The 26,490-nt window shown below is 42.8% G+C and overlaps 1 protein-coding gene across 6 annotated transcripts in view; it reads left to right on the top strand.

Annotated features, from left to right (window-relative positions):
* Scaper (S-phase cyclin A associated protein in the ER) overlaps positions 1–26,490 on the top strand; it is a 323,341-nt gene that overhangs the window by 287,379 nt on the left and 9,472 nt on the right. For 5 of the 6 annotated variants that reach the window (XM_027415034.2, XM_027415032.2, XM_035443715.1 and 2 more), the window contains 2 exons: positions 1,162–1,399; positions 7,376–7,525. In XM_027415034.2, the coding sequence (XP_027270835.1) occupies positions 1,162–1,399; positions 7,376–7,525 (388 nt within the window). The remainder of the gene's footprint in view (positions 1–1,161; positions 1,400–7,375; positions 7,526–26,490) is intronic. The other variant, XM_027415035.2, reaches the window with a different exon arrangement.

Here is a 26,490-nt window from a genome sequence, read left to right as displayed (position 1 = left end):
CAGAGCCTTACAACTTCCCAGAGGAAAAAAACCAAGTCCCATGAAAAACACAGTATCTGACCCATTTGGGAGAGCACCAAGGAACATTAGTATTTGTCCCTACTATAGTTAGAGTCCATTTATCTATCACACCTTAAAACTCGCATCTTCTCAGAACCAGTAAATGGAAAAGGGAGAATTCTTTCCAAGTATAGTGATAAAAGTGCCTCTCTGCAGCCTGCTGACTCTAGTGTGGCATGTGCTAAACAGCTACGAAAATAAAATGCATAGTTTAAGCTTAGGCCTAGGCAACCTTGTGCCAGAATAAATAAGGAAGGGCTCCATCAAGGACTGTAGCAATGAGGGAGGGAGGACTGTTTCCTCAGAGAGTAATCTGTTGTTTCTAGCTGGGAGCTGGCAATGGGGAGGTGAATGACTGCATGCTCTGGTCCCTATATGCCTTGTATGCCCTAGTTCAGGAATGAGATAGATGGAGCAAAACCTTGCTGCCTCACTGTTAATTATAAGAATTCATTTAACACTGAATTGCCTTTTCTGTCTCATCAATAAAGCTACATACCTCAGTGACTAAGCTGACTTCACAATGATCTTTCTAGACTAATCTGATTGTTCTGGGGACTGTGGCCTCCACAACCTATCCTGCTCACACTTTTTTATTCTGGAACAAGGCCTACAAAGCAGTTGAAGCATCTCCCTTCCGTGTACGAACATACTGCAGGTTTTTGAGGGCCTGTGTTTTCCTGGTAGCTGCTTCCCCCAAGGAGATTCCCTTTGTAGATCCAGAAAAGGAAACTACGGTGTTTTGGATATCTGAGTCCAGAGCTCTCACAGACTGTGTGCAGTTTGCCCAGATGTAGGCACTAGAGATAGTGGGGGTATCCTAGGCTGCCAGGTGTGAGAATGGCAGTAGCAGCCTCAGCACCAACTGCATGGTGCACAGTTACCACTGCAGCAGCAGGCTGCTCTCCCAGGAGAAAGAAAGGGAAGCCACATGTACTTAGCTGGGAAGGCTACATTTGTTTCTAGAGGTTTCTTGTTACCTCATTACACACTCAGATGGTTTACTTTTAATGGTCTGCTTGTTGTATTCCATTTAACCTGTAAAAATGTTAACATCCTTTAACTAGATTTTTCTCAAAGAGTTGTGTGTTTCTTTGTCAGGTCCTACAGCATATTTGACAATAATCACCAGGATCCCACAGGGTTGACAGCTGCCCTTCAGGCCACAGACTTGGCTGGAGTTCTACACATGCTCTACTGTATCCTCTTCCATGGCACCATCTCAGACCCCAGCACTACCAGTCCCAAGGAGAGTTACACCCAGAATACCATCCAAGTAGCCATTCAGAGTTTACGTTTCTTCAACAGTTTCGCAGTTCTTGATTTACCTGCTTTTCAGGTACTAAACCTTGTTTCAGGTTGGTGTTAACCAACAGAAAAGTTTGTGTGTGTGTGTGTGTGTGTGTGTGTGTGTGTGTGTGTGTGTGTGTGTGTGTGCACGCACACTTCCAGATGCCTGTGGAGGTGGATGCTGGGTATCCTCCTCTATTGCTTGTCATCCTTTTTTTTTTTAAGGGTCTCAATATGCAGTCCTGACTGGGACTCCTACATAGACCAGTTGGCCTTGAATTAACAGAGCTCTTCCTGCCTCTCCCTCCAGAGTACTAGGACTAAAGGTGTGTACCACCATGCCTGACTGTACCATTAATGAAGCTCACCATTTATGGTAGACTTACTGTCCAGCAAACCCCCAGGATCCTCCTGTCTCCCTACACTCCCAGCACTAGAGTCATAGACACTCATTGGCATGCCAGGCTTTTTACATGGGTGCTGGAAACTTGGGCTTAGATTCTCATATCTACATAGCAAGCACTTTACCCACTAAGCCATCTCCCTAGCCCCCCAAAGTTAATCTTTTTAAAAACCATTTTTAAGGTTTATTTATTTTCATTTATATGTTTTCCCTGCATGTATGTCTGTATACCACATGTCTGCCTAGTACCAGCAGAAGCCAGAAGAGGGCATCAGATCCCTCCTGGAGTTTAAGGCAGTTGCTAGCCACCATATGAGTGCTAGGAATTGAAGTTGGGTCCTCTAGAAGAACAACTAATGTTCCCAACTGCTGAGCTATTTCCCCAGTCTCCAAAAAGTTAATCTTTTAATGTATATATAATGGGAGGATCTTCTCTGGGATTTGAGATACCAGGTTATAGTAAATAGAATTACAAAGCATATGTGCCATTCATTAAGTTCCTGATTTCTGGCACCCTGTCAAATGTTCCACATGTGCTTTCTCATTTATTCTCATAGATATTATCCAAAATTTTATTGTACTCACTTTACAGATGGAGAAGCTGGTGAAAAAGTAATTTGCCTAAGGTTCTATTTAGCTGAAACAAGACTAGTTACCCATGATTCTTCAATCCATAAATGTAATCTGTGTCACACTGCCACTTACAAATCTTCCGTCTTGAATTCTTTAGATAAAGGTATTATCATCCCATCAACTTTTAAATATTAAGGAAATTAATGGTTTCTTATAGAAATAGAACCAAAATTGATTATTTTGATTGATATAACTCTCTATGGATGATTTAACTGATTTGTGTCCAAAGTAAAGGTCATTTATAAATAACTGTACAATCCGCTGTAAATTAAGTTTTTATAGCTAAAGAAAGAAAAATGGCTTTTTGCTATAATACCATGTTGTCAGCCTAAGAACACTTTTTTCAAGTGGGACATTTAATTTTCAAAAACACTGAACCTGTGCAACAGAGCAAGCCCCAAGGAATAGACTTTCCCTGTCCGTTTATTAACTGTCAAGTGATTTCATTAAAAAAGGAACAAACTTGGCAGGTGATGAACCCATAATTTAGATGAATTACTAAAGAAGGAAAGGGCTGTAGAGATGCAGTGTGTGAAGACAGTGGGCTCTGCTACCCTGAGCTGGAAGAAACACTTCTGTTTTGTAACTGATGATACGTGTTCAGTTAATTAATGTCCTCCTAGGACTCTGTTCAGAAAGGAAGTTTAGTGAGTTGTATCATTGGAGCTTGTACTTTGTAGAGTTACTTTTTCCATCACAAAGGCAGAAAGCCCTCCTGCAGGATTAATGTGCTTCTGCTTCCAAAGCAGTTGAAGTAGCCTTTGCTGTTAACTGCAATCTTCAGTGTTGTAGTAGTTTACAGCACACCTAAATGAGAGGATCTGCTCCAGACAGTGACAGCGATTCCTACTTCTGGTTGCATATGACATTTTTTATCACAGGGCCTCAGAATATAAAGTCCAGTAGTATTCCCATCATTTAGGTCCAAATAAAATGATTTCCTTGTTACCATAGATTATGAAATATATATATTCCAGTTATTTTTATGCATTTAAAAGCAAACACTGGAACAGTAAACAGTAGCAATGTGACGAGTTTTATTATTATCTCAGGTTCTGTGGGTGCAAATTCATATAGGGCTCTTCCTAGGTCATGAGAATGGCTTGGCTCTACTCTGTTATGGCAGGGCTTCAACCAAGAGAATCACAATGTTAAAGGAGGAAAAGGGAGGGAGGGTAAGCTTGTCTCATTGAGCTAGGAACTGAAATTATCTAGAAGCTCTTTCTCTCATGGCTGATGCTTGGGATACCGCAAAGACTATGCTTGAGAACTAGCCAGCTGAGAGTCCTATATATAGCTTATATATACCCCATACAGTTTATCTGTGTGGTACAGGCTTCTCAAAAGATGATAATGTCAGAGTCCTGAGAGGAAAGTCCTGAGAGGAAGCTTCTGGAAAGCAAGTGTTCCAAAAGAACCAGACAGCAGCTGAATGGCTTTTCATGACCTAGTTTCAGAAGTCATGTAGCTATCTATCAAGCACACTCTACTTATTACTTGGAAACTGAGGCAAGAGGACTACTACAAATTTGAGGACAGCCTGTACTATATTGCTAGGGAACAGAAAGATGCTCAGCAGTTAAGATCACTGGCTGTTCCTGCACAAGACTCAGGCTTAGTTCTCAGCACCCACATGAAGCTGAGAACCACCTGCAAGTTCAGTTCCAGGGGATCACATAGCCTCTTCTGGTATTTGCATGTGTGTGGTACACATATATACATGCATTGCAAGCACTCACACATACACATAAATTAATATGTGTTTTTTTTAAAAAAATGATAATAATTTTAAAGCCTTCTATGTTCTGTGCCGGGAGGGAGGGAGGGAGGGAGGGGGAGGGAGGGAGAGGGGGGGGGAAGGAGAGAGGGAAGGAGGGAGGGAAAGAGAGACATAGGTCCCACCTTTGGTAAGAGAATGGTGAAATGTTTGAGGGCATTTATGAACTGCACCACTTTTTAGCAAGCTAGATGACACATATGTCCACACAGACACCATTGGTACTCAAGTAGGCAATGCTCAGATTAAATATACAAGGGTTTACACTTTATAGCAGTGAGTTTGGGGAGAAAATACTATCTCATTATAGATGTGATCCGAAAAACTCAAGTTCTAGCTCAGAGAAACAACTCCATGCCAAAGCAAAGATTTCGTGAAGGATGGGGAAAGAGTTTTCCAGTAGAGTAAAGGGAAGGGTACATCTCAGCATGGATCTGACTTGAGAAGACTTGAGGATGACCCTAAAGGTCTAGAAGGAACTAAAGAAAACTGAATGAGGTGGGTGACCTCAGCTACTGCAGAAAAGTGAGACAAGATGATGTGAGGAGAATGTTGGTTCCTCTTCACACCTCCAGGTATCTCAGCAATTCAGAGTGTCAGAGACTCATGCTCATCAGGCCCCTGGGCTCAGAGTCAGACTGGCTCCACTAAGCAGTCCCACCACCATAAATTGTATGGCCTTGGATAAGCCATCTGAGCATTTAAGATTCAGTACCCACATGTAAAGAAAATTGGAAACATCCACCTCACAAAACAGAAGATTAAACAAAATGCATAATGGTGTTGTCCAAGCCAGCATGTGCTAGGTAGGCTCCAGACACATGAGCTGACATCCTCTGGTCTCTGAGTCTGCGCCTTCCCTAGGAAACCCACTTGCTGGGCATTTCTGTGGTTGCTATTGCTGAGTTCCTTATGAAGATAAAGTGTTTACTCAACCTCCTGGGAGATAATGAATCAGAAAGTGCCAAATGTAGCATTCATACTTCTGTGCCTTTCTTCAGAGCCATGCATCTATGTGCTTACTTTGTGTGAAATCCTATCATGCCATAACAACAAAAGGACTACCCAGTAGAATGTTTTCATCATATACCAATAAGGCTGCTAAAATATTTTCCCCTCAACAGAGTGGGAATCCACTCTAAAGTCATATTGGCACTGAAGGCCTACAGGTCATTGATAGTGTGTATTGCATTTGCAGTCACAGTTTTTAACAATTGAAGGTGGTCTCAAGAAACAAATCAGTGTACTGACTCAACAATTAATCCTGTCTAGAAAGGAAATATAGTTTCCTCGAAAAATTGGTTTGATTTTTATATTCAAACATACATGCCCCTTGACCTGCTCTTATCAGGGAAGGTTAAACAGAGGGCACTAGGTCACAGCATGCTGGACGAGACTAATTAAATAAGGGCTGAACTGAGAAGGTGTCAGGACTTGATTTAAAGGAGCAAAGCCCTCCTGAAGTGTCTTTGGGGCTTGAAAAATATTTCGGGTGGGGGTTGTCTTGGGGCAGTAGAGCTGTGACAGAAGACACTCTTGAAGCCAGCAGTCACCATGTCACATCAGTGCCCACCTGAAGAGCTCTGTCTCACCCAATTTAGACAGTGGGATTGCTGAAATTTCCATGATACAGCCATCTGACCTGGTTTCAAACCCAGAAAGACCTCAAGTAAAGAGATGAGTTTAAAACAGTGCCTTTCCCACAGACCGGCAGCAGTGCTTCATTCCAGTGTGGGCTGCAAGTGTATTCTGTGGGCTTTGCCTCTCCCCTTTGCCCTCCTGTCGCTCTGTCTGCTTGACATGTTTATTAAATAGAAGCTCCAGGCTGCACAGGCAGACTCAGACTCTCCTCTGGAGTCGCCCACCACTGACAGCCCATAGCCTGCCTGGAGAAAAGATCCCAGAAGCTTCATAGCTGAAGGGCTCCTAAGTTTGGGGGCAATATTTTTTTTTTGTTTTGGGTGGTTTTTCATATTCTTTTGGTAACCTTTGTTTCAGAGCATTATTTATTTGAATAACAATTAATTCTTACTTAGATATCTTTTCTGTTTGAACATAAGTAAATAAGTAGAAATAGGTATTTATCGCTGGGAACAAAGGCGGGGAACATAGCCCAGTCAGTGGTCAGGGTCTTAGCATGAGTGAGGCCCTAGGTGTAAAAACACTAAATGTCTTTGCTATGTATAAGAAAATACTTTCCTTCAGAAAAAGTGTTGTAAATTAGCTTACATGGCACATTCACAGATAAATTTTAGTTTTTTGTTTTGTTTTGGTTTTGGTTTTGGTTTTTGGTTTTTGAGACAGGGTTTCTCTGTGTAGCTTTGGAGCCTATCCTGGCACTCGCTCTGGAGACCAGGCTGGCCTCGAACTCACAGAGATCCGCCTGCCTCTGTCTCCCGAGTGTTGGGATTAAAGGCGTGTGCCACCAACGCCGGCATAATTTTCGTATTTTTACACTTCTACATATTTTCTACAATAAAAATTCTTGTCTAACGAGAAAATGTTAAGTTATTAAGCATGGGATAAATAACTGCTTTAAGTAGACAGTGTCTTGATCCTATTTTATGCCCTTCAGGTTAAACATTACATTTGTTTTGATCATTTATTAGATGAAGAACCCCTGAACTGACTGTTACCCATTGTACTGTAGAAATATGTCAGGTTCATGATATTTTTTTTAGATATTTTTGTCTCATATTGCTTCATTTGGGCATTTTTTGACTTATTGGTCCTTTGCTTGCATATTTTGATTTTCTTTGTGGGAGCTGTATGTGTTTCTTGGGGTTTTTTTTTTTTTGGTTTTGATTTTTAAAGAGAGAAAGGATGTGGAGGTGGGTGGAAAGATTCTGGGAGAGTTTGGAAAGGGAAAAAGAACATAGTGTATGAAAAAATATGTGTATGAAATAAAAAAATATAGAAACTTTAAAAAATAAAGCTCCAGGTTCAAGCAAACTTTCTTATGAACATTTGACAACTAGGCTATTTGAAAGTTAAAAGCATCTGTAACTTGTACCATTAGTCGCTTTCTCTACTTATCTAGGAGCAGGAACTTTGTTGTTAAATACGTGCTATTTATAAACGTTTAAAACAATACAAGAAAGAGATGTTCTGATCCTCTAGCTACAGAGAGTGTGCAGAGCCTTGTCTTGCTATATGATGTGCGGCCCTAACTCTCCCTGGGCTGGGAGTTCTAACTGCTCCTTGTCTGTCAGTCTATTGTAGGGGCAGAGGGCTTGTCCCTTGCATTCCGGCACATAGCTAGCTCCCTGCTGGGCCACTGCAGCCAAGTCTCCTGTGAAAGCCTCCTTCATGAGGTCATCGTCTGTGTGGGCTACTTCACTGTCAACCACCCAGATAACCAGGTAAGAGGCTCTGGAAGGCACCTTAGATTAGTTCCAGCACTGAGGGTGTGAGGTATTGGAGTGAGAAAAGGCAGGCTAGCCTGCTGGAACCCATCTGTCCTGTGTGAAGGCCCTTAACCAGGCAGGCTTCCAGAATATGCTGATGGCATTATCTCTCCAAAGATATTTGATCTGCACCAGATAGCACAAGGGCCTCCTCTTAGAGCTAAAAAGGTAAAATCTTTTATACAGAAGCATCCATTCCCTCCTATACAGTCAGCTTCCACTCCTACACTTCATGAACTCTGATGCCCTCACTGTGATAAGAAAGAGTCTGCATCTCTTGGCTCAAGTCACTTAGCAAAGCATATAAAGCTGTCCTTGGCCTTCCTCTGCCTGGGTGTTCAGAGGCTTCCAGATGGTTTGGGGCAGAACCTGAGAGTGCAAGGTTCTGGCTTCTCCTGCTTGAGTGACAGGCATAGTTTTGCTCCTGGATGCTTTATTTGGTTTCTTCATAAAGGTTCTTCTAGGAATGCATTCTCCTGCTTTATGAAGGTGGAATTTCATTTGTTACAAATTGCAAGATGATAATAAGGCACCTTCTTTGTTCCACTTTTAATTCTTTTTGTTGTTGTTGTTTTGTTTTGTTTTGTTTTGTTTTTTCGAGACAGGGTTTCTCTGTGACTTTGGAGGCTGTCCTGGAACTACCTCTTGTGGACCAGGCTGGTCTTGAACTCACAGAGATCCAGTGAGGTTGGGGTGCTGTCAGAGCCACATATAAGGCAAGAAGATGCATACTGAGAGCTGTCATTTTATGTCCAATGAGGAGGGGAGGATTGAGAGAACAAGACAGGCCCAGAAGGCCACAGTTACAGCCTTGTAGGTTCACAGGAACATTTGGCCTTTAGTAAGCATGGGGACAAAGTGGACCTTCAGCGCATAATCTGTAAGAAATGAAAAGTCAATTTTAGAAAAAAACATTCTTGTGGTTAAAATGTAGAAGATCTAGGTTCTACAGGAATAATATTATATACAAAATTTAAAAATTTCCTTTGCCCAAACCCTGTTGTCAGGAGGCAATTGTTTGTTGCCTCCCAGTGTAGAAATGCCCAGGAAGCTCCTTCCCTTGCAAACAGCCAGGTTTTTGTCTTTCCTAAGGATCTTGTACAATAGGTTTACAGAACTCTAAAAAACTACTCAGAAGGACTGGAGAGATAGCTCAGCGGCTAAGAGCACTGACTGCTCTTCCAAAGGACCCTATTTCAATTCCCAGCACCCACATGGAGGCTCTCAACTGCATGTGGCTCCAGTTCAGGGGACCTGACACCCTCACACAGACATACATGCAGACAAAACACCAATGCACATGAAATTAAAAAAAAAAAAAGTCTCCTGAAACAAAGAAAAGCACTAGGAAAAGATAAGCAAGGAGACTGTCCTCTGTGGATTTCTTTCCTTTGTGTGTACCAACCTACTAAATGATTTTTATGACCACAAAGCAGTCCTTATTTGTTACAAAAAGGACACAGAAAATATAAATAGTAAAATGGAATCCCTGTTTCTGATCCCAGCATCTGAGACTCCCTCCACCAGCAGCCTTTGGTGACTGTGTGCTCACGTCCTGCTTCCTGTACTTCATATTACACCAGAATATCATTTTTAATGGCTTTACCTTGTGTGGACACTCACAGTTTACCTAACAATTTCCTGTTTTATACATAAGTAGTTTGTGCTATATATCATGACACTCTGCTGCTCTTGTAAAGAGCTGAACAGTTTGTGAGTATGCTGTTTGGCTGTGTGCAGTTCCACACCAAAAGTTCCGTTCTTTCAGCAAATTTCGTGCTGCTGTGCTTTGATGCTCTTTGTACAAACCAACTTCATGATGATAAGTTGATGGAATTCAGAGTTCTGTAGGGTTTGTGAGTTTTTCTCCTTTTAGGTAAGCACACACTTTGGTATCTCTGGTCTCACCAGAGTGAACAGAGACAAGCTGGGGAACATGTACTTGAAGAGGTGAGGAAAAAGGCAGCTGAAGTGGGCAGAGAGGCCTTGAGGTGGGAGTGGAAGAGAAGGGAGGCCTGGGAAGGGGGCTGCAGCAGTAGCCATGGCCCCATCAGGCTCAGCAGGAAGAAGGAAAGGATGCAGTAAGATGTAAGCTCACTGTTGAGAGATGAGCTCACCCAGAGGACGAAATTAGAATGTGAAAAAAGCCAGGCCTTGTGCTTTGGTCCCTTGCTTTGCACAGGGCAAGGTACTGAACTGATGGCCTGCTCTGGAGGAGAACCAGTGAAGTCAGGTCTGCCCGAGACAGTTGCTAAAAGGCAGTGGTTTATGAGGAGGAAACATAAAAGAAACTGAAAACTGATAGAAAAGGTAGTCATTGTAAAAAGCAAAGATCTGTAGCTACATAGTTTGTAAACGTCACCCTTGTTCTTTAGAGATCTTGGTGCTGTTGTACCCATGTGTTGTCTGTGACCTCTTAAGCACTGTGATGCAGTCATCACAGGAAGCTAAATCCTACCACAGGTGGTGGGTAGAGAGTGGGCTCTCAGAGGCACATTAAGTCTCCTGAAACAAAGAAAAACACTAGGAGACTTAAAATCAGGTGTGGCTGGGCGTGGTAATGCATGCCTTTTGTCCCAGAACTCAAGAGGTTCAAGGTCGGCCTAGTCTACAAAGTGAGTTCCAGGACAGCTAGGGCTGTTACACAGAGAAGCCCTGTCTCAAAAACAAGAAAAAAGAAAAAGAAGGAGGAGGAGAAAGAAAAGTCAGGTGTGCAACAGGCCCATCCACTGGTGGTCAGTGATGTGCGTCTTGGACAGCGATGTGAGATGGCAGTGGGCTGCAAACTGCCGCTCTGCCCCCCAAAACCAACTTGGGGTGTCTGGGCATATGTCTGTGTCTCACTTCAGGAGACCCATAAAGATCTAGGAAGGTACAAACCCAACTTCAGTTTACTAACTAGAGGGCCTGGGTTTTAGCTCAGCTCTGCTTTTACCTGTGTGATCTTAGATGAATGTTCCTTTAGATTTATGGATCTGTAACTGTTGAAAAGTAGAGTCGTTCTGGAGAGCAGTGCCTGAAAATGCCTTGAGCCTGTGACATGAAAAGTCTGAGACTAAAACCACACACAGAGCAGCATTCTGATTTCGGGAGGACTGTCCGTCCTTCTGTGGTTTTTAGATCCTCCTCACTCTCCTCCAGATCCTGTCAGCACCAGACAGTTTCATGAGCTGCCTGTCCCTTGTGGCAGCTTGTCATCTAAAGCTCAGTGTGTACACCTCGGCTTCCCCAGCACAAACCGAGAAAAATGAGGACTATTGACAGACACAGCAGACTCTTCATGGGCATCTATGCCATGCTCTGTGGGTCATGGTACATATACAGGACAGCATAAGGCACTGAGGTAACAACGTGCATCCAGTGAGGTTGAGAAGTTTTCTACAACTAAAAAGGTGTGTATTTGCTTTCCTTTAAAATGGAACTTTTCAATTCCCTTTCTATCCATCACAAACCCAGCAATTTGCTTAGTGAACGTTTGCTCAGGAGATATCATAAGAGCAGCTATAAGCTCTTACCCCAGTGTCCATTTCCGTGGAGCTTTTATCCAAGAAAGTTGTCTGGATAGCCTCACCTCACAGCAGTGACCCAGTGGTACCCCTTCCCACCCACCCCTGTTCCCAGGGAAAACAATCAGCCTGGTGAAAGCTTCTTTTAAGTCAAGGATTTTGGAGGAGAAGTGATGATTCTCAGTTCAGAAAAGTTTCATGTTAATCTACTGGCATGTTTTTCAAGAGAGGATCCTTCATTTCCTACTAGGGAAACAGCATGTTTCTTTACAAGGTCAGGAGGGATTCTGAATCTTGCTACAGCCTAAATCTGGTGGATTAGGTGACTGCTTTGCATAAAGGATTGGTGGTTTTTTATTTGCCACCACTTAGTCAATTAACTGGAAGGCCTGAGCCCCATGATACCACAGATCAGGAGAACAAGCCACATAATAAAAGTAATGCCCTGTCTGTGATTGAGCCATCATCTGTTTCCTATAGGTTTGCAGTGTCTAATTAAAATGATGTTTTAATCAAAAGCTTCCCTGTATTTTACAGCATTTTCATGGCTTTCTAAATTCTTTCCCATTTAATTATTATAATGAACATAATTAATATGTGCTGTCAGCTCTTCACTTTATTTACATTGTACTGGATAATTAAATTTGGTCTGATAATTAAATTAAGTCAATGAAAGATTGTATGACTGCCTGAATATTACCGTCCTGGGAATAAGCACCTTTGCATATTCATTTTGATTAGTGACTGCCTTTCTCATTTGGAAAGGCCTGATAGATTCCAGGTATCCCAGCTACAGTATTATGATAATTGATAGGAAAGATCTCTTTGGCCCACCTGGCCCACCCAGCCTCTCTGGAGTACCAGGAAGACAGATCAGAGCTTTATATTTTCTCAACTCGGGATCCCTTTTTGTCTAAGAAATTGTTTCATGATCCTGAGTATGTAGGTATATAAAATAGGTATAGAAATCCAACATTTACTGATAATACATCATAAGGAAGTTTATTTTATATTTTTGGTTGTGAGCCTAGCCTTTAATGGCTGAGCTATTCCTCCAGCCCAAAAAGTTTATTTTAAAAACAATCCTTGATATACATGTAAATTTACTATTTACTAAAAACTAGAGCAAATGAGCATACTAGTTAGATAGATGTGCTTATTTATCTTTACATAAATAAATATTTGCTACTGTAGATCTTAGAGTATCCTCAGTGGTTTTCAGAGTTGATTGATACTTATAATCATCAATATTAAAACCATCACTTCTATACACATATAGTGCAAAATGGCAAAAATACATTTAGCAAGAGGAGTGACCTTCCACAGGGAAGAGCACACAAACTGATTTTCAGTAAGGCCACAAATCTGAAGGAAAGCAGAAAGGAGTATATGGAAGGGTTTGGAGGAAGAAAGAGAAGGGAGAAAAGCAATTAAATATAATCTCAAAAATAAAATAAAATTTTATAAAAGTATGTTTGGGACCCTTGAAATTATTGGAAATTCTGTCCTAACCAGAAGACAAACTTATTTCCTAGGGTTTTTTTTTTTTTTTTTTTTTTTTTTTTAATGAAACTCAAGTCAGCAACTCCGACAGGAATTTTTAAAATCAAGCATTATAACACAATACAATTTAAAGATAAACTAATTAGACATTACACATGACAGTAGGAAAATTTTAGAAGTCTTTGTTTTCTGTGAGCAAACCAGAACAGAAAACATTGGTTGTACTATAAAAAAGAATACTTTATTTCATACCCAATATGAGTCTGAGCCAAGGTGTTTCAGGTATGTTTGTTTATGTTGGGGGGGAAAAAGGCATGTGTCGTCCCTCCCCAGGGAGCAGAAAGGGTATGGGATAGGTAGGATGTTAGTTTGGGGGGGTGGGAGGGACTGGGATTGACATGTAAAACAATCTTGTTTCTAATTCAAATAAAAAATAGAGGGGAAAAAAAGGCATGCGTGTTGTATGTTCACAATCAAAGTGGTAGAGAAAGTGCATGACACATAGGCAAGTGCTGCCAGAATCACCTTGGAGTAATCACATTTGATTCGCATTAATTTTTGATCACTGCATGTTGAGAGCCTTTCCCTGTTGCCACATTTTTCAGTCACCTCAGTAAGTTTATATGACCTCATAATAAGGTCACGACCCAGAGTTCAAGAAGCTGGGGTATAGATAGATCATGTAGTCATCTCCCCTACACTGTGCTAGAAGTACCTGGATGCTTCCAGGAAGATCAGAACAGGCAGGAAGATCAGTGGCGCTCCACATTCGACTGTATTGTATGTGTTTTCCAGATCATTTGATGGCTTAAATTTTTTTCTTTGTTCCTGTTTTTTGTTTGTTTGTTTGTTTGGTTGGTTGGTTGGTTAGTTGGTTTGGTTTGGTTTTTGGTTTTGGAGACAGAGTTTCTCTGTGTATTCCTGACTGTCCCGGAACTCACTGTATAGATCAGGCTAATCCCAAACTCAGATCTGCCTTCGTCTGCCCCCAGAGTGCTGGGATTAAAGATGTGTGTCACCACCACCCAGCTTGTTTGTTTTGAGACAGGATCTCATTATGTGTCTCCAGTTGTCCTGGATGTAGATTAGATCAGGCTGACCTCCAACTCACAGACATCCTCTTACCTTTGTCTCTTGGGTGCTGGGATTAAATGTGTGCACCATGCCTGGTGATTTTTTTTTTTTTAATGATAACTTCTAAAAGGAAGTTCTGTTGCACATGTAAGTAGTGTCTTACTCCATCTGCAGTTAAGGAAGGCTTAGTTGTGGTATGTTGCCTAGCAGGTACTTTGCCACTGAGCTACACTCAGCCTTTCCTTTGTGGTGTTGTATTTATTTTATTTTTTAGTTTATGTGTGTATGTGTGTAAATCAGAGAACTGTCTGTGGAAGTCAGATTCAGGTTCTGGGAACTCAAGCTTGGCAGCAAACACTCGCTGAGCCATCTCACCGACTTCTATGGAATTTTGTTTCATTTTGTTTGTTTGCAGTGGTAGGGCTTGAAATCAGAGCCTCATACTTGGTAGACAGTTGCTCTTCTGCCGAGCTACCTCCCTGGCTTCAAGTTGTGTTTTGAGATGGGAATTAGGGTAGAAATAGAGTACTTGCCTAGCAGTTTCCAGAACCACTTTCCAGCTTTTAGAACACTCAGAGCTGGCCTAAGTCCTACTCAAACATCCTTCTCTTACTCTTTGTCTTCCTCAAAGGCAGATGATCCATCCTGGGTCACACCTTCTTGGTACACTGTGCTGGCCTTATCTGGTCCGTGGAGCAGCTGCTGCTGTGTGGGGCTGAGAGTGGAGAGAATGTCCTTCATTCAGCCTTCCTGTTCTCCCAGTGTTAGCCCCTCATCCTTCACCTGTCGCATAAGAATTTACTTTCTGCAAGTTCTTCCTTATGATAGTCACAGTTCCTTTCAGAGGACGGAAAAGCTCAAGAATTTCAGTAATAGAACCATTTTGGCTCCAGGTTATTCTCAGTATTATAACACCAGAGAAAAACATGGTACTTGAGGGACTTGAGATAGATCATTAAAAGTATTATTTGCCTAAACATTTAAGTCAGTGACGTGCCTGTGTTAGAATGAAGTTTGCCAACCACCAATTCTGATGATGTATAGTAAAAGTCACCCCCTTCATGGGATCCAAACAAAATGAACTTTCACTTGCCTCATCCTTTGTGACTTTTCCTACACAATTTTAGTGCAGTGCTCTATGTCACTAGGTTTTGGTTTTTTTTTTTTTTTTTTTTTTTTTTCCACTCCACAAACCACCTGAGAGGTCCCAAGAAATTCCTAGCTCAACAGTGGCTGCCTTGCCAAGGAACAAAGCAGATCAGGTAGCAGGCAGTGCAGGAATCTACATGCCGTTCAAGCCTGAGTACTTAGAGCAAGACCTTAAGACTGTCACACTTAGTTGTGCAAGGACCATCATTGCTTCCTGGTGTGTGACACAGTTGTTCCAGACACTGACACAGGAGCAGGAAAGGAGGCTCTGGATGACTCTACAATTCAAATTATGAATTTAGCCATGCAAAAAGCTAAATGCCATGGTGATTCTGAACATAGGCTGACTTTGACACCCTAGCACTGTGGCCCTGCACAGGTTTTGAAGCCCCTGTTTTCTTACTTCGATGGTTTAGTTTAGCCACAAAGGTGACATAAGGTTAATGACCTACATGTCTATTTTAAGGCTAGGCCCTTCTTCAAAGCATCCAAAGATGCACAGAGGATTGCCCAGCCCAGATCCCTTGCCCAGTGTGCAGAGATAAATGTTCAGTACTGTTCACAGGTCTTGGTTATCTTTTGCTCACTGTTGGAGTGTTATATGTACACAAAATATGAGAGTCCAGGACTCTTGTTAGTTTAACTCATAAGTAATGAATGATAAATCACATTTTTCTGAGTCTTTGTCTTTGGTTATAGAGGAACTTTTTAAAATAAAATACCCAAAGATAGACTGTAGAAGTCTAATCTTTACTCAAGGGCTCCTGAAATAAGGAAACTATATTACCATTGTCAGCCCCAGAAAGCTCCATAATGGCTACACTAGTATCCTTCTAAATATATGCGGCCCTGGGCAAGTCACTGCTCATCTCTGGACTTCAGTTTCCTGTCTAGAAAAATAATTAAGTGGACTAGCAATATAGCTCTGTCTGTAAAAAGTTCTTGCTTCTTCCAGCTTTAACAGATGAATTTACATTTCTTTTTTTTGTTTTTTGTTTTTCTTTCTTCTTTTTTTGTTTTCTGTTTTTGTTTTTCGAGACAGGGTTTCTCTGTGTAGCTTTGGAGCCTGTCCTGGAACTAGCTCTTGTAGACCAGGCTGGTCTCAAATTTACAGAGATCCACCTGCCTCTGAGTGCTGGGATTAAAGGCATGTGCCACCACTGCCCGGCTGAATTTACATTTCTAAGATGAATCACAAAGCTGTGGCTAGACCAGCATTGAGATAAATTTAATCATTTTCATTTTTTTTAGTGTGTGTGTGTGTAAGTATACACTCCTGCATGTGGGTGCCTGAGTAAACCAAAAAAAAAGGTGTAGGGTCTCTTGGAGCTGGAGTCACAGGTGGTTGTGAGCTACCTGACATGGGTGCTGGGAAGCAAACTCAAGTCCTCTGGAAAAGCAGCAAGTGCTCTTAACCCCCAAGCCAGCCCTGTTCATTTTTAAGGACAGTAGTCACAAATACTCCAGTTATACTGGCTTTCTGACTGATTCACAAGCACACCTCACCCATCTCTCTACTGGACCCTTCATCTTGCTGCTTTCTGCCTAAAATCATGCACTCAGAAATCAGCATGATTTCAGATGCTCTCTTCCAAAAGTTTGGCTCTTTCTTGTCCTGTTGTCATAGCACCTGCCAAGGTTCTAACCTGTGGACCAGGCATGCAGTCACTGTTTTCAATTCCCATGATTTACTTTCCTTCACTCATTCATTACCCAATATTCATTTGCTTTATCTGTTTCATCTTTTTACCCTGGTAAAAAGTTAAGTGCCTTAAGAACAAGTTCCTCTTAGTGGTACATATGACAGTGCCAGGCACATAGGATAATTATATCTTGAATGAGGATTAGATGGTGAGATAGTAAAAGTCTTTGTATGTCATCTTATAGAAAAGGTCAAAATGGTGCATCCATCACTTCCGCTTACTAGTACCAAATCTACTCTGACTTCTTGTGAGTTGGTTTAAAAGGAAGCTCTTTGGCAGGTACATAGGCATCAAAGGGCTTAAGCAGCCCTACCTCTATACCCTTGTTGGTTGACAGCCCACAGGACCTTGCTCTTGGTCTGGCTGTGTTCATTTCCCTCAAATTTTCTCAGCTGACATTATACATCCTTGGCATCTTTTGTTGCCTGGGTATCCACTGTATCTTCAGCTCCACTCTTAAAGCTTTGTGTATCATTCTCTCAAGGGCTGCCCTGGGATACTGGCCTTACTACAAATTTCTTACTCTCCCAGGCTTTCCTTTGAAATCCAGTTTACCTTCAAAATCAGCATCGCTTGGGCAATGATAAAGTCTGCCACTGGGTCAAACAGTAATGACCCCCTCCCCTAGCCTTGGACTACAGTGTCTACAGTGGACTCAAATCCCTGGGGTGGGGGGGGGCTAGATGTGGATGAATATGTCCTGAAACATCCTTGGGTGTGTAGGACTATAGAGCTCTCTTCTCAGAGCAAAGGCTTTTATATTCCTGGCCTCGGAAAGAGTAGGGTCCTCCTTATTACTGAAGTATCTTCATCTATCTTTACTTTGCCCTAGTACCAAATATTTAGTCTATTTTTAATGATATGAATTTCCTTAATAACCATGCCTTCTTTGCTAGCAACTTGAAATGTATTCCTTTCCTAGCCAGTCCACAAGCTTTTCAGAACTTTCCCCTACTTTCTTTTGCTCCTAATTCTCACTATAAACACAGCTAAAAGCAGGCAATGCTACTCACACCACAACCTGAATTCATCCACCAGATGAATTAGTCCATCACTTTAAACTCATCATCCCACAATGTCTCGGGGCTTGGATAAAATGTAGGTAATTCTTTACCAGAATGTAACACACAAGGCTTCTAGTCCACCTCTCAATAGAGTGCTTGACTGCCATATGAAACCTCATGAACTCAGCCTGTAATCTCCACACTCTTTTCAGCATTCTCCGAACTTACCAAAAGTGTCCACTAGGCTCTGCTTACAGCATTCTATGGCTTGTGTAGCCTTTGTCTCCAAATTTCCTCCACAAACTAGTCCCACAGGTTCAGGAATCTAACCCTTGATCCTGGTTTTCTGTTATTGGCAAGACTTTTTATCAGTATGACAAAATACCCGGAAAACAACTTCAGAGAGGGCAGGTTTATGGTGTGAAGCAGAGTGGATAATTGGGAGAAGTAGACATGCTTACTTATGGAAGCCAAGAAGCATAAATTGTTCCTCTGCTAGTAGGCTTGCTTATTCCCATTTTGTTCCATCATCCAGGGCATACCCTCCTAACCAAGTTAGGCATCTGTGGGAACAACCTCACAGACACACACAAGTGCTTTACTAATACCCTTAGCAGCTCTCAGTCAAATCAGTTGACAGAGTTATAGTCTACTGTTGCCTTTGCCATCTCACACTACCTGATGTGCTGGAATCCTCTTTAGGTCCCTGCTTTAGGAGATAATAGTCTGCTCTTTAAGCTAGATGAAAGGAACACAGGCTTTGGAAGCAGGCAGACTGAATAATCTTACCAGTTGTTCCATTCTATACATCTGAGATCCTAGCAAGCCACTTACCTTCCCAGTTACCTACCTATATTCTTATCTGTAATATGTAGATCATATTAATAACATGCCATGTGCTTGTTATACACAGTGAATTAAATCAGTTGCTTAGTCATTAGCACATTCCCTGGCCTAACCTTCGATATTGTTGAAACTGTTGTTGTTTCCCTCCAGATTCCTGATCCTATGAGAAAGCCCCTGTATCCACTCAAGTCAGCACTAACACTTACTACCATCTTAAGTGGGTTATCTCTGCTGTCAGAGTATGTTCTCCCATCTGCTGGGAAGATGGAGAAATCTCTGTGTCTCCTGCCTCCAAGGTTCCTCCTTGGACCCAAGGCACGGGGTTGTCTTCCCATAGTGGTGCTTCTTGGCTGTTATTTCACACACTGCTCTGACTCAGCCACCAAGAAGTCTCTGGACAGTCAGTCTGTCATGGCTGGTTCAGCTGGACCTGCCTGACAACTAATCAGTGTATGCTTGTCTGGAAGACAGTGAAGGTGGGTACAGAAGCAGGAGGGGGGAAGACCTCACACCCAAATGCATCTCCTCTGTGTAGCCGACTGAAAAGCACTGAGATTACTGCTGAGGTGCATCGAGATTGTGTTAGGAAGAGAAACTAGAAAATGGCTCACATGAATCAATGTGAACATTTAATGGGCCTTAATTGGAACCTTATCCTACTATTCTTAGAGCAGAGAGATGAAAGCAGAAGAAATCTGAGAGACCATTTATTTTACTTGAGAAAGCAGTAAACCGAAACTACAAAAAGATTTGACTACTATTATATTTTTATGATTAAATAAAATTGTCATAGACTAGTGCTGGTGAGCCCATAAATGCTCCATGGAATGCACCCATAGTCTCTGGCAGCTGTTAGGTTATGGCCAGAAAGCATTTGTTAACCCTGCTGTTGTCACCACACAGCAACACAGCAGCTTATGGGAAGGAATGCTTACCCAGTTCTGCTGGCAAGGACTACTGGAGTATTTGTGTTTAAAGGCATTACTAAATTCTGGCTTCCACTTACTCTTCCCCATTCCCTACATCTTCTCTCTCTCTGTGTCTGTCTCTCTCTCTCTCTCTCTCTCTCTCTCTCTCTCTCTCTCTGTCTCTCTCTGTCTCTGTCTCTCTCTCTCTCTCTCTCTCTCTCTCTATGTGTGTGTGTGTGTGTGTGTGTACAACATAGGGCGTGTCCGTGTGTGTGTGTGTGTGTGTGTGTGTGTGTGTGTGTGTGTACAACATAGGGCGTGTCCATGTGTGCATGTTCATAACACAGGACAGGATGATGTTGGGGAACTTGGGGCCATCAGAGATCATCCAGCCAACTCTCCTTATGGCCAGCAAGGAAAGGACTTACTTCCTGCCTTAAAGCCGGTTCTCCTGACACCCTATCCAGAGCTTTTGGCACACAGCCTTCCATCATTCTGCTCCTTCCTGGTGGCAAATGGGTTATGGACACATAAGCACATAGAAAATCCAAGTTAGTCTTTCTTGAAGTGATCATGATTGTGATGTGACAATCTGCATGATTCCAGCTAAGACTGGAGCTCTCTACAGCAGGCCTCCTCCTAAGATGGGACTGCAATGGAGGCAAGGTTTAGGCGTGATCCCAGAGGAGTGGTAGGACCTGCAGCTCTCAGTGTGGGCTGCTCTAGCACAGGCTTCTGCTGCAGGATGCATCTGAATGGAACTTAGAATGTGCTTCTTCTAAACTACAGCTCTTTCCCTCAGGGAATACTTGAGAAATATTCAGAAAGAGGCTCTATCATCAACAGAAAGCTAAAGGGTGATTTATTCCTAGGGAAATGCCAGTATTGTGAATTTTGTGGCCCATTAGACATTTACCAGTCATTCTTTCTCTTGTTTGCCAGCTTGTATTAAATGCCCACCCTGTTTTAAACTGTGACCTGAGAGACACAGAAATGCCTACAGTTCTTGCCCTCCTGTTGCTAGTGTTCTGAATAGTGAGGTTCCAACAGAAAATGGAAAACAACTCAAATCTGTGACAGAGATATTTCACTACTGAAGCAATGCCTGTGCTGACACATGAACATAAAGTAGAGGTCACTGGGTCACACAGTGGGAACATGCATGGGAAAGAGCATAAGCAGAGATACTGAAGTAGGGAATGGTCTGGGAGGCACAAGGAACTGCAGGTGCTTCCTTATGCCCGCAGCTTAGCGCATGAGCCAGGACAAGGGCTAAGCCTGAGAGGAGGCAGAGTCTAGGTCTCGAGGAACATATGGTAACCAAGGACTGAGAGATTATCTTCTTGGAGTTGAGAAGCCTCTGGCGCTGCTAACATGCGGCTGACCTGGTGAGACATGGCTCACAGTCCAGTATTTGGAGAATAGGTAGGTAGTTGTCAGACCTCCACACTGGATGCCCAGCACCCAGAACCTGATACCAATAGTCCTGAGTCACTATTCTCCCCTGCAGAAGCTGACCCTGCCCAGGGGCGATTTCCCACTCCTCGGCCAGTGACTCAGCAAATAACGGACTTCCCTTAGGAAGCTAGTTAAGGGCCTTCTCAGTTTTCCCACAGGAACATGGAGAAACAGCCACCTGCCCCTCCCTACATGAGGAGACCCGTCTCTGGGTTCCATCTGGTTTCCAGTATCTACAACAGGACAAGTCCCCAACTACTATAGGTTTTTGTTTCTCTTGAACCTGGCTTACTCTATTTTTCTCCTTCTCTCTTTCTTCTTCCTGGATTTTCTACTGCTGCTACACAGCACTGAGTCCAGGACCACCACTCTGAAGGCCACTACCTCCTATACAGAATGCAAGAATTCTGCAGTTAACCCCAGCCTAGAAATACTTATCGAAGAGCCAGGTTTGGAAAGAGAGAAAACTGTTGCAGGACTAGACAAAGGAACATTGGGTTTCTTTGCTTCCATTGTGATTTGATATGTGGACAGAATCTTCTCCTTTTTCTGCTGGGATGTTTAAATAAAGCCACCACTCCCACCCTCCCTATACAGCATTGGATTAAAAAAATGAGGGGGGGGGATGCCATTTTCTTTTTTAAAAAATGGAGAAGTTGCTGGCCTCAAGGACATTCTTGTCCTATTGCTCCTGTCATGAGCCTTGGTTCCAGGTCTGACAAACTGGCGAGGGCACTAACTGATGAGCCTGGTCACCACAGATGCTGCCTCTGCTCCAGCATTGCTCAGGTCCAGGTTTGCAGAGAGGAATGCAACAACTGCTTTGTTTCTGCTCTGCTAGAAAAATATTCTTTGTTCCAATGATTTACAGACTCTCTTAGCTGTCTGTTTTAATGAATTTAGATGTCTAGACACCTATTTTTGCCCCTGTGTTAAGGACATCTTGTCTCTGACAAGAAAAGGAAAAAAACAAATTGGGAATTCTTAGGCACAAGGAATTTGCCCTGATGAGATTTAACTGTTTGCATTCATTCCTCTATATTATACTCCATTTAGCCCACCACACTGATGGACAGACAGAACTGGTCTGCTCTTAAATCTGACAGAACAACTTTCAATGCATATTGAGCAAAACTGCTCCCTTACATACACACATACACATGTGTGCGCATGCATACACACATACACACCTACCTGACTTCCTATACCACTGTTCCAAGATGCCAAAGAGCTGCATCATCTGTCCTTAAAGACCCAAAGACAGTATCAGCTGAGGGCCTTGAAGGCTTTATGGTGAGCAGCCCCTGGGCTCTGATGTGATAGAAATAAGCTCCTGAAATAACTTAGAAACCAAAACTAATCTATAGCTTGGTTGTGCAAGCCATTCATTGTCTTCCCAAATAAGTGGAGGGAAAGCACTATGCAAGGCACACTGGCATGTAGCAATGACAAAGGGTAGCCCTTGTCCTTAGCTCAGTCTGGGGACTTTTGCCAACTAGGGTTCACTTCAGTCTGTCTTAGCCTGAACAACTGTTGTGTGTCTAGAACAAGGTCAGTCTTTCTCACTGTTGCTCTATTTTCCCTTTGCTTTTATGTGGATGGGTGTTTTACTTGCATGGATGTCTGTGTACCACCTGCACACAGCTCTAGCAAATTCACTCACAAAAACAAAACAGAAAAAAAAATGGTACAGAAACCCATCAAATTCTTATTTATCTATTTCCACAGAGGGATTCTGAACTCCCTACTTATTTAGGATGTTGTCACATAGGTGTGAAGTCTGTAGACTCAACTGTGTCCCACTTTCCTCCTTCCACACTCTGTCTTCTTTCCTCCTCCTCCCCCTTCCTCCTTCTAGTCAGATTTTTTGACAGAACTATACCAGGGCCATACCAAGTATTAATATTTAGACATATTTTCTATGACAGCATTTATTGTTTTTAATTAAGACCAAAGATTAGGCTTAAAGTGAGCACTGCCTAGAAAGAGAACAGTTGCTGTTCTGAGTCAGTCCTATACTCTGACGTGGAGAGGACCCCAAGGCCACACACTGACAAAGGACTGTGAACTCTCATTTATACAGATAATTCATCACCAATTTTCCAGTCAATAATTCCAAATAAAGTGTGTCAGCCTGAAAAACATGGAAAATATGGTTGAGGGGCTGCATATAGAACTGTTGCTTAGCCCCCAGCCCAACACGTCCACAAACTATCTGTTCTTCTCAGAATAAAATCTACTGAAAGGTGACCACATTGAGAGAAAGATACACTAAAGACATATAGATTAGGAAAGTGTGTTCTTACCAAGTTCACAAGAAAATCTCTAAAGTGAATACAAACCTGGAAGTGGTCAGACATTTACTAAGACAGACCCTGGAGCTGTCACAGAGACTTCCAACAGAGGAGGAGGATTCTTGCTCCAGTGCTGGGGAATCAGCAGTACAGTAGGATGGGAAACCTGCGGAGCCAGAGGCAGCTAAGTCCTGATGTCATAGCAGCTGTGTATTTAAGATGCAAGTTACAGAGCTGGCTCAACAACTGAGAACACTGACTGCTCTTCCAAAGGACGCAGGTTCAATTGCTATCACTCCAGTGGTAGGGGATTTGACACCTCTTCTGGCCTCTGCCAACACCAGCCACACGTGTGTACAGACATGCAGTCAGGCAAAACACCCATACACATAAAATAACAATAAAAAAAAAAGTTTTAGCATGCCAGTCACTTTTACTTAAAGATGTTGAGAAGATATCTCCATTAAAATATATTTTAAATGTCCAATATGACAGGGTTTGTAGGCACTGGAAACCTATAAGCCTGCTCTGGAAGGTGGCCAGGTGCTCAGCCACAGCAAGACAGTGCTCAGTTTGGAGTCACATGTTCCAACTGTTCACTTCTGGGAGTCCTGCTCCATTACCAACCATTCCTCTCTTTCCCATTAATAAAACTGATCATTTGAAACAAACCCTTGACACAGCCCAGCACATAATCAAGAACTGGTCATGTGATACTGAGCCAAGAAAAGCGTGTGTTTTGGAAGAAAGACCTTTTGTGTTAGTTTCATCTGTGTATGTTGGTTGGTTGGTTTGGTCTGTTTAAAATGGCCATGGGTAGTGCTTGTCTTTATCTGGGCTGGCATTGTCACACAAGACACCGCTGGCTAACAGCCAGTCATGGGAATAAGCTCAGAACTGGTAAGGAGAGCTTCTCTACCCAGGAATGGGCAGCCTTGTGAGCACCATGGCCCTGGATGAATGACCTGAGAAGCTAGAACAAGCGAACACCTGAAGTTAAGAGTTTTCCAGTCCCAGCTCCAGCCCAGACTGGCTGAGGACTTGGACCACACCTCTTAAACTTCCTTGAAGTTTGATTCCTCTTTATAACAGCAGTCATTGCTGTCTGCCCACCTCAGAGTTGGCCTCAGATGGTATAGGCAGAGGGGCTAGGCTCAGGGCCGCCTGAGGGCTGTCTCAGCTGAGCTAGAAGTTACTGGGATCCTGGCAGCATAGTGTCCTAAAAGGCCCTCGGTCCCTTCATACTTCAGAAGACACCAGTGTTATTCAGTCCATTCCAAATCTCTCCTGTAGCCAGACTAGAATTCCCTAGCTGGTGCTCAGGACCTTGAGACTCTCAGTTCTGGCATCCTTCTAGACGCTGTGGCTCAGAGTATCACAAAATCCAGTCATTTTGCTGTTTGCTACTGGGGTGGTAGGTGAGAGATATGGAAAGTTTTGAGCTCCTCAGCTCAGGCTGGCCTTGAACTTCTGATCCTCCTAACTGTAACCTCCCAAGTGCTGGAGTCACAGGCATGCAGCACTGCACCTGGCTGAAGTGACTTGTCAGCTGTGCTACTTGGGATGTCGTCCAGTACCTAAGGATTTCCTGAAGTATGTCACAGGAAGCTCATCTTGGATAGAAACTGGGAGCCAATAACAGTTTTCATAATGACAAGTCCAACACAGTAGCCTCAAAGTCATGTGAACAGACAGACACACAGACATAGAGAGAGACAGAGTGCTAAGCCTCTGTTGCTCTGCACCACTTACCTGTGTTTCTTGGATCACACTTATGCAAGGATTTTCTTTTCAAAACTGTCAGAAAGCATTTCCTACTTCACCACCACAAGATCCTGGCTGGCACCTCAAGCACTGTTTGCATAGCTCTGTCCTGCACAGGCAAGGCCAGGGAACAACCTCAGCAATGGCTTCTCAGGTGACTCTAAGCTTGCTAATGATTGAAGCCAGTCTCTGCTCTAAAGAAATGGGGGAGGGATGTTGGAAAGCATTTGTTAGGCTGGGTGGAAGCTCTGATCCTGGTCCATCAGAAAACTCAGGGCAGAGCTGGTAAGACAGTGTCCCTAACTAACACTGTCTGTGCTTTGTAGGTATGGACACATCAGGTCTACACTTAAACCTTGAAAGTTTCTAGCCACATGTTGAAAAAACTCTAAACTTAAATTAGCTGGGTGGTTTTATTGATCACAAGCAGAGGCAGACCTAGAACCCACAGCTGTCTAAGGCCAGCACTCTTGAGCCTGCAGTGTGCCTACAGCATAGCCCAGGGAAAGTTATTCCCCTGGAGAGTGATGGCAGCCTTTCTAGTGGACATCATTCTGAGGACAGTGAATTAGTGGCCTTACTACAGCAATAATAGCAGTGTCATACTCTCCATTGCACTAAGCCAAGGAGAGGCTATGTGAGCGCACAACTAGGCAGCCAGAAAGAAGGTCCTTGAGATATCCTGACCATGCTGATACTCTGACCTCAGATATCAAGCAGTAGGAGATAAATGTGTGTTGATTATATCCCTCCAGCCTGTGGCATTTTGCTGTGATCAGCTAAGACAACCTGATTCTGAATCTGTGAGTTTCTTCTCTCCACCAGAAATTCCTTCACCTACAATTTCCAAGTGCCTGCATCTGATCCAGGCTTCCGCACACAACCTATCCTCACAAGGTAGCTTCTAGAGAACCTGAACAAGGAAGTCTCTCCTCCCACAGTACAGCACCTTCACCAGACTCCTTGTATTACAATTACTGGTATAAACAAATACCCCATCTCCCACAAAACTAATGTCAAACTAATCCTGTCCCACATATTGCATCTTCACTTGTGTGTGTTAGGAAAAACACTCTATTTTCATTTGTTCCAGTGGCACTAGTACATCACTTGGTATGGGGCACACACTGGAAATGATGGCTGAAGTTAGCACTTTCTGGTTGGTGCCAGAGGTGTAATGAGTGGCCAGGATCCAAAGCAAATTAAAAGCCCACCAATTTCACTTGTCTGTCTAGTCCCCATCCGACCCCCATCCTCTTTAGAGTCCCTTTTCTCTGCCATCCAATTTCTTCTGGTCCTCTCTACATATTTCTAAAATTCTTTCTTTTTCTAAAGCTCCAACTTCCAGAATCATTGCTAGGAACAAAATAGTAGTCGTCATGGGGCTCTGTCTTCCATGATCCCTCATCAAGGATGATAAAGAAAACTCTATGGATCACAGGGCAACTGGGTAAAAAAAAAAACACATTACTGTGCCCTTGGCCTCTCCTTAGGAGACCAGAAAAGCTGATCTGCCATGGCCCTTGCCCTGAGCAGAATTGAAGGATGGCTGCAGAGCCTTAACATGTATATTACTTTTCTCAAATTTAAAATGTAGAAAGAATATGTTTAAAACTCAGAGTTCTTGGCCATTTTTCTTACTTTATTGGGATATCTGATAATACTGCTATGTTTACTTTATGGAAATTGAGCAATTTAATTTGTGTGTGAG

This window comes from Cricetulus griseus, chromosome 4 (assembly GCF_003668045.3).
Source record: "Cricetulus griseus strain 17A/GY chromosome 4, alternate assembly CriGri-PICRH-1.0, whole genome shotgun sequence".
NCBI lineage: Eukaryota > Metazoa > Chordata > Mammalia > Rodentia > Cricetidae > Cricetulus > Cricetulus griseus.
Note: the sequence above shows the minus strand (reverse complement) of the source record. Positions and strands in the feature narration are given on the sequence as shown.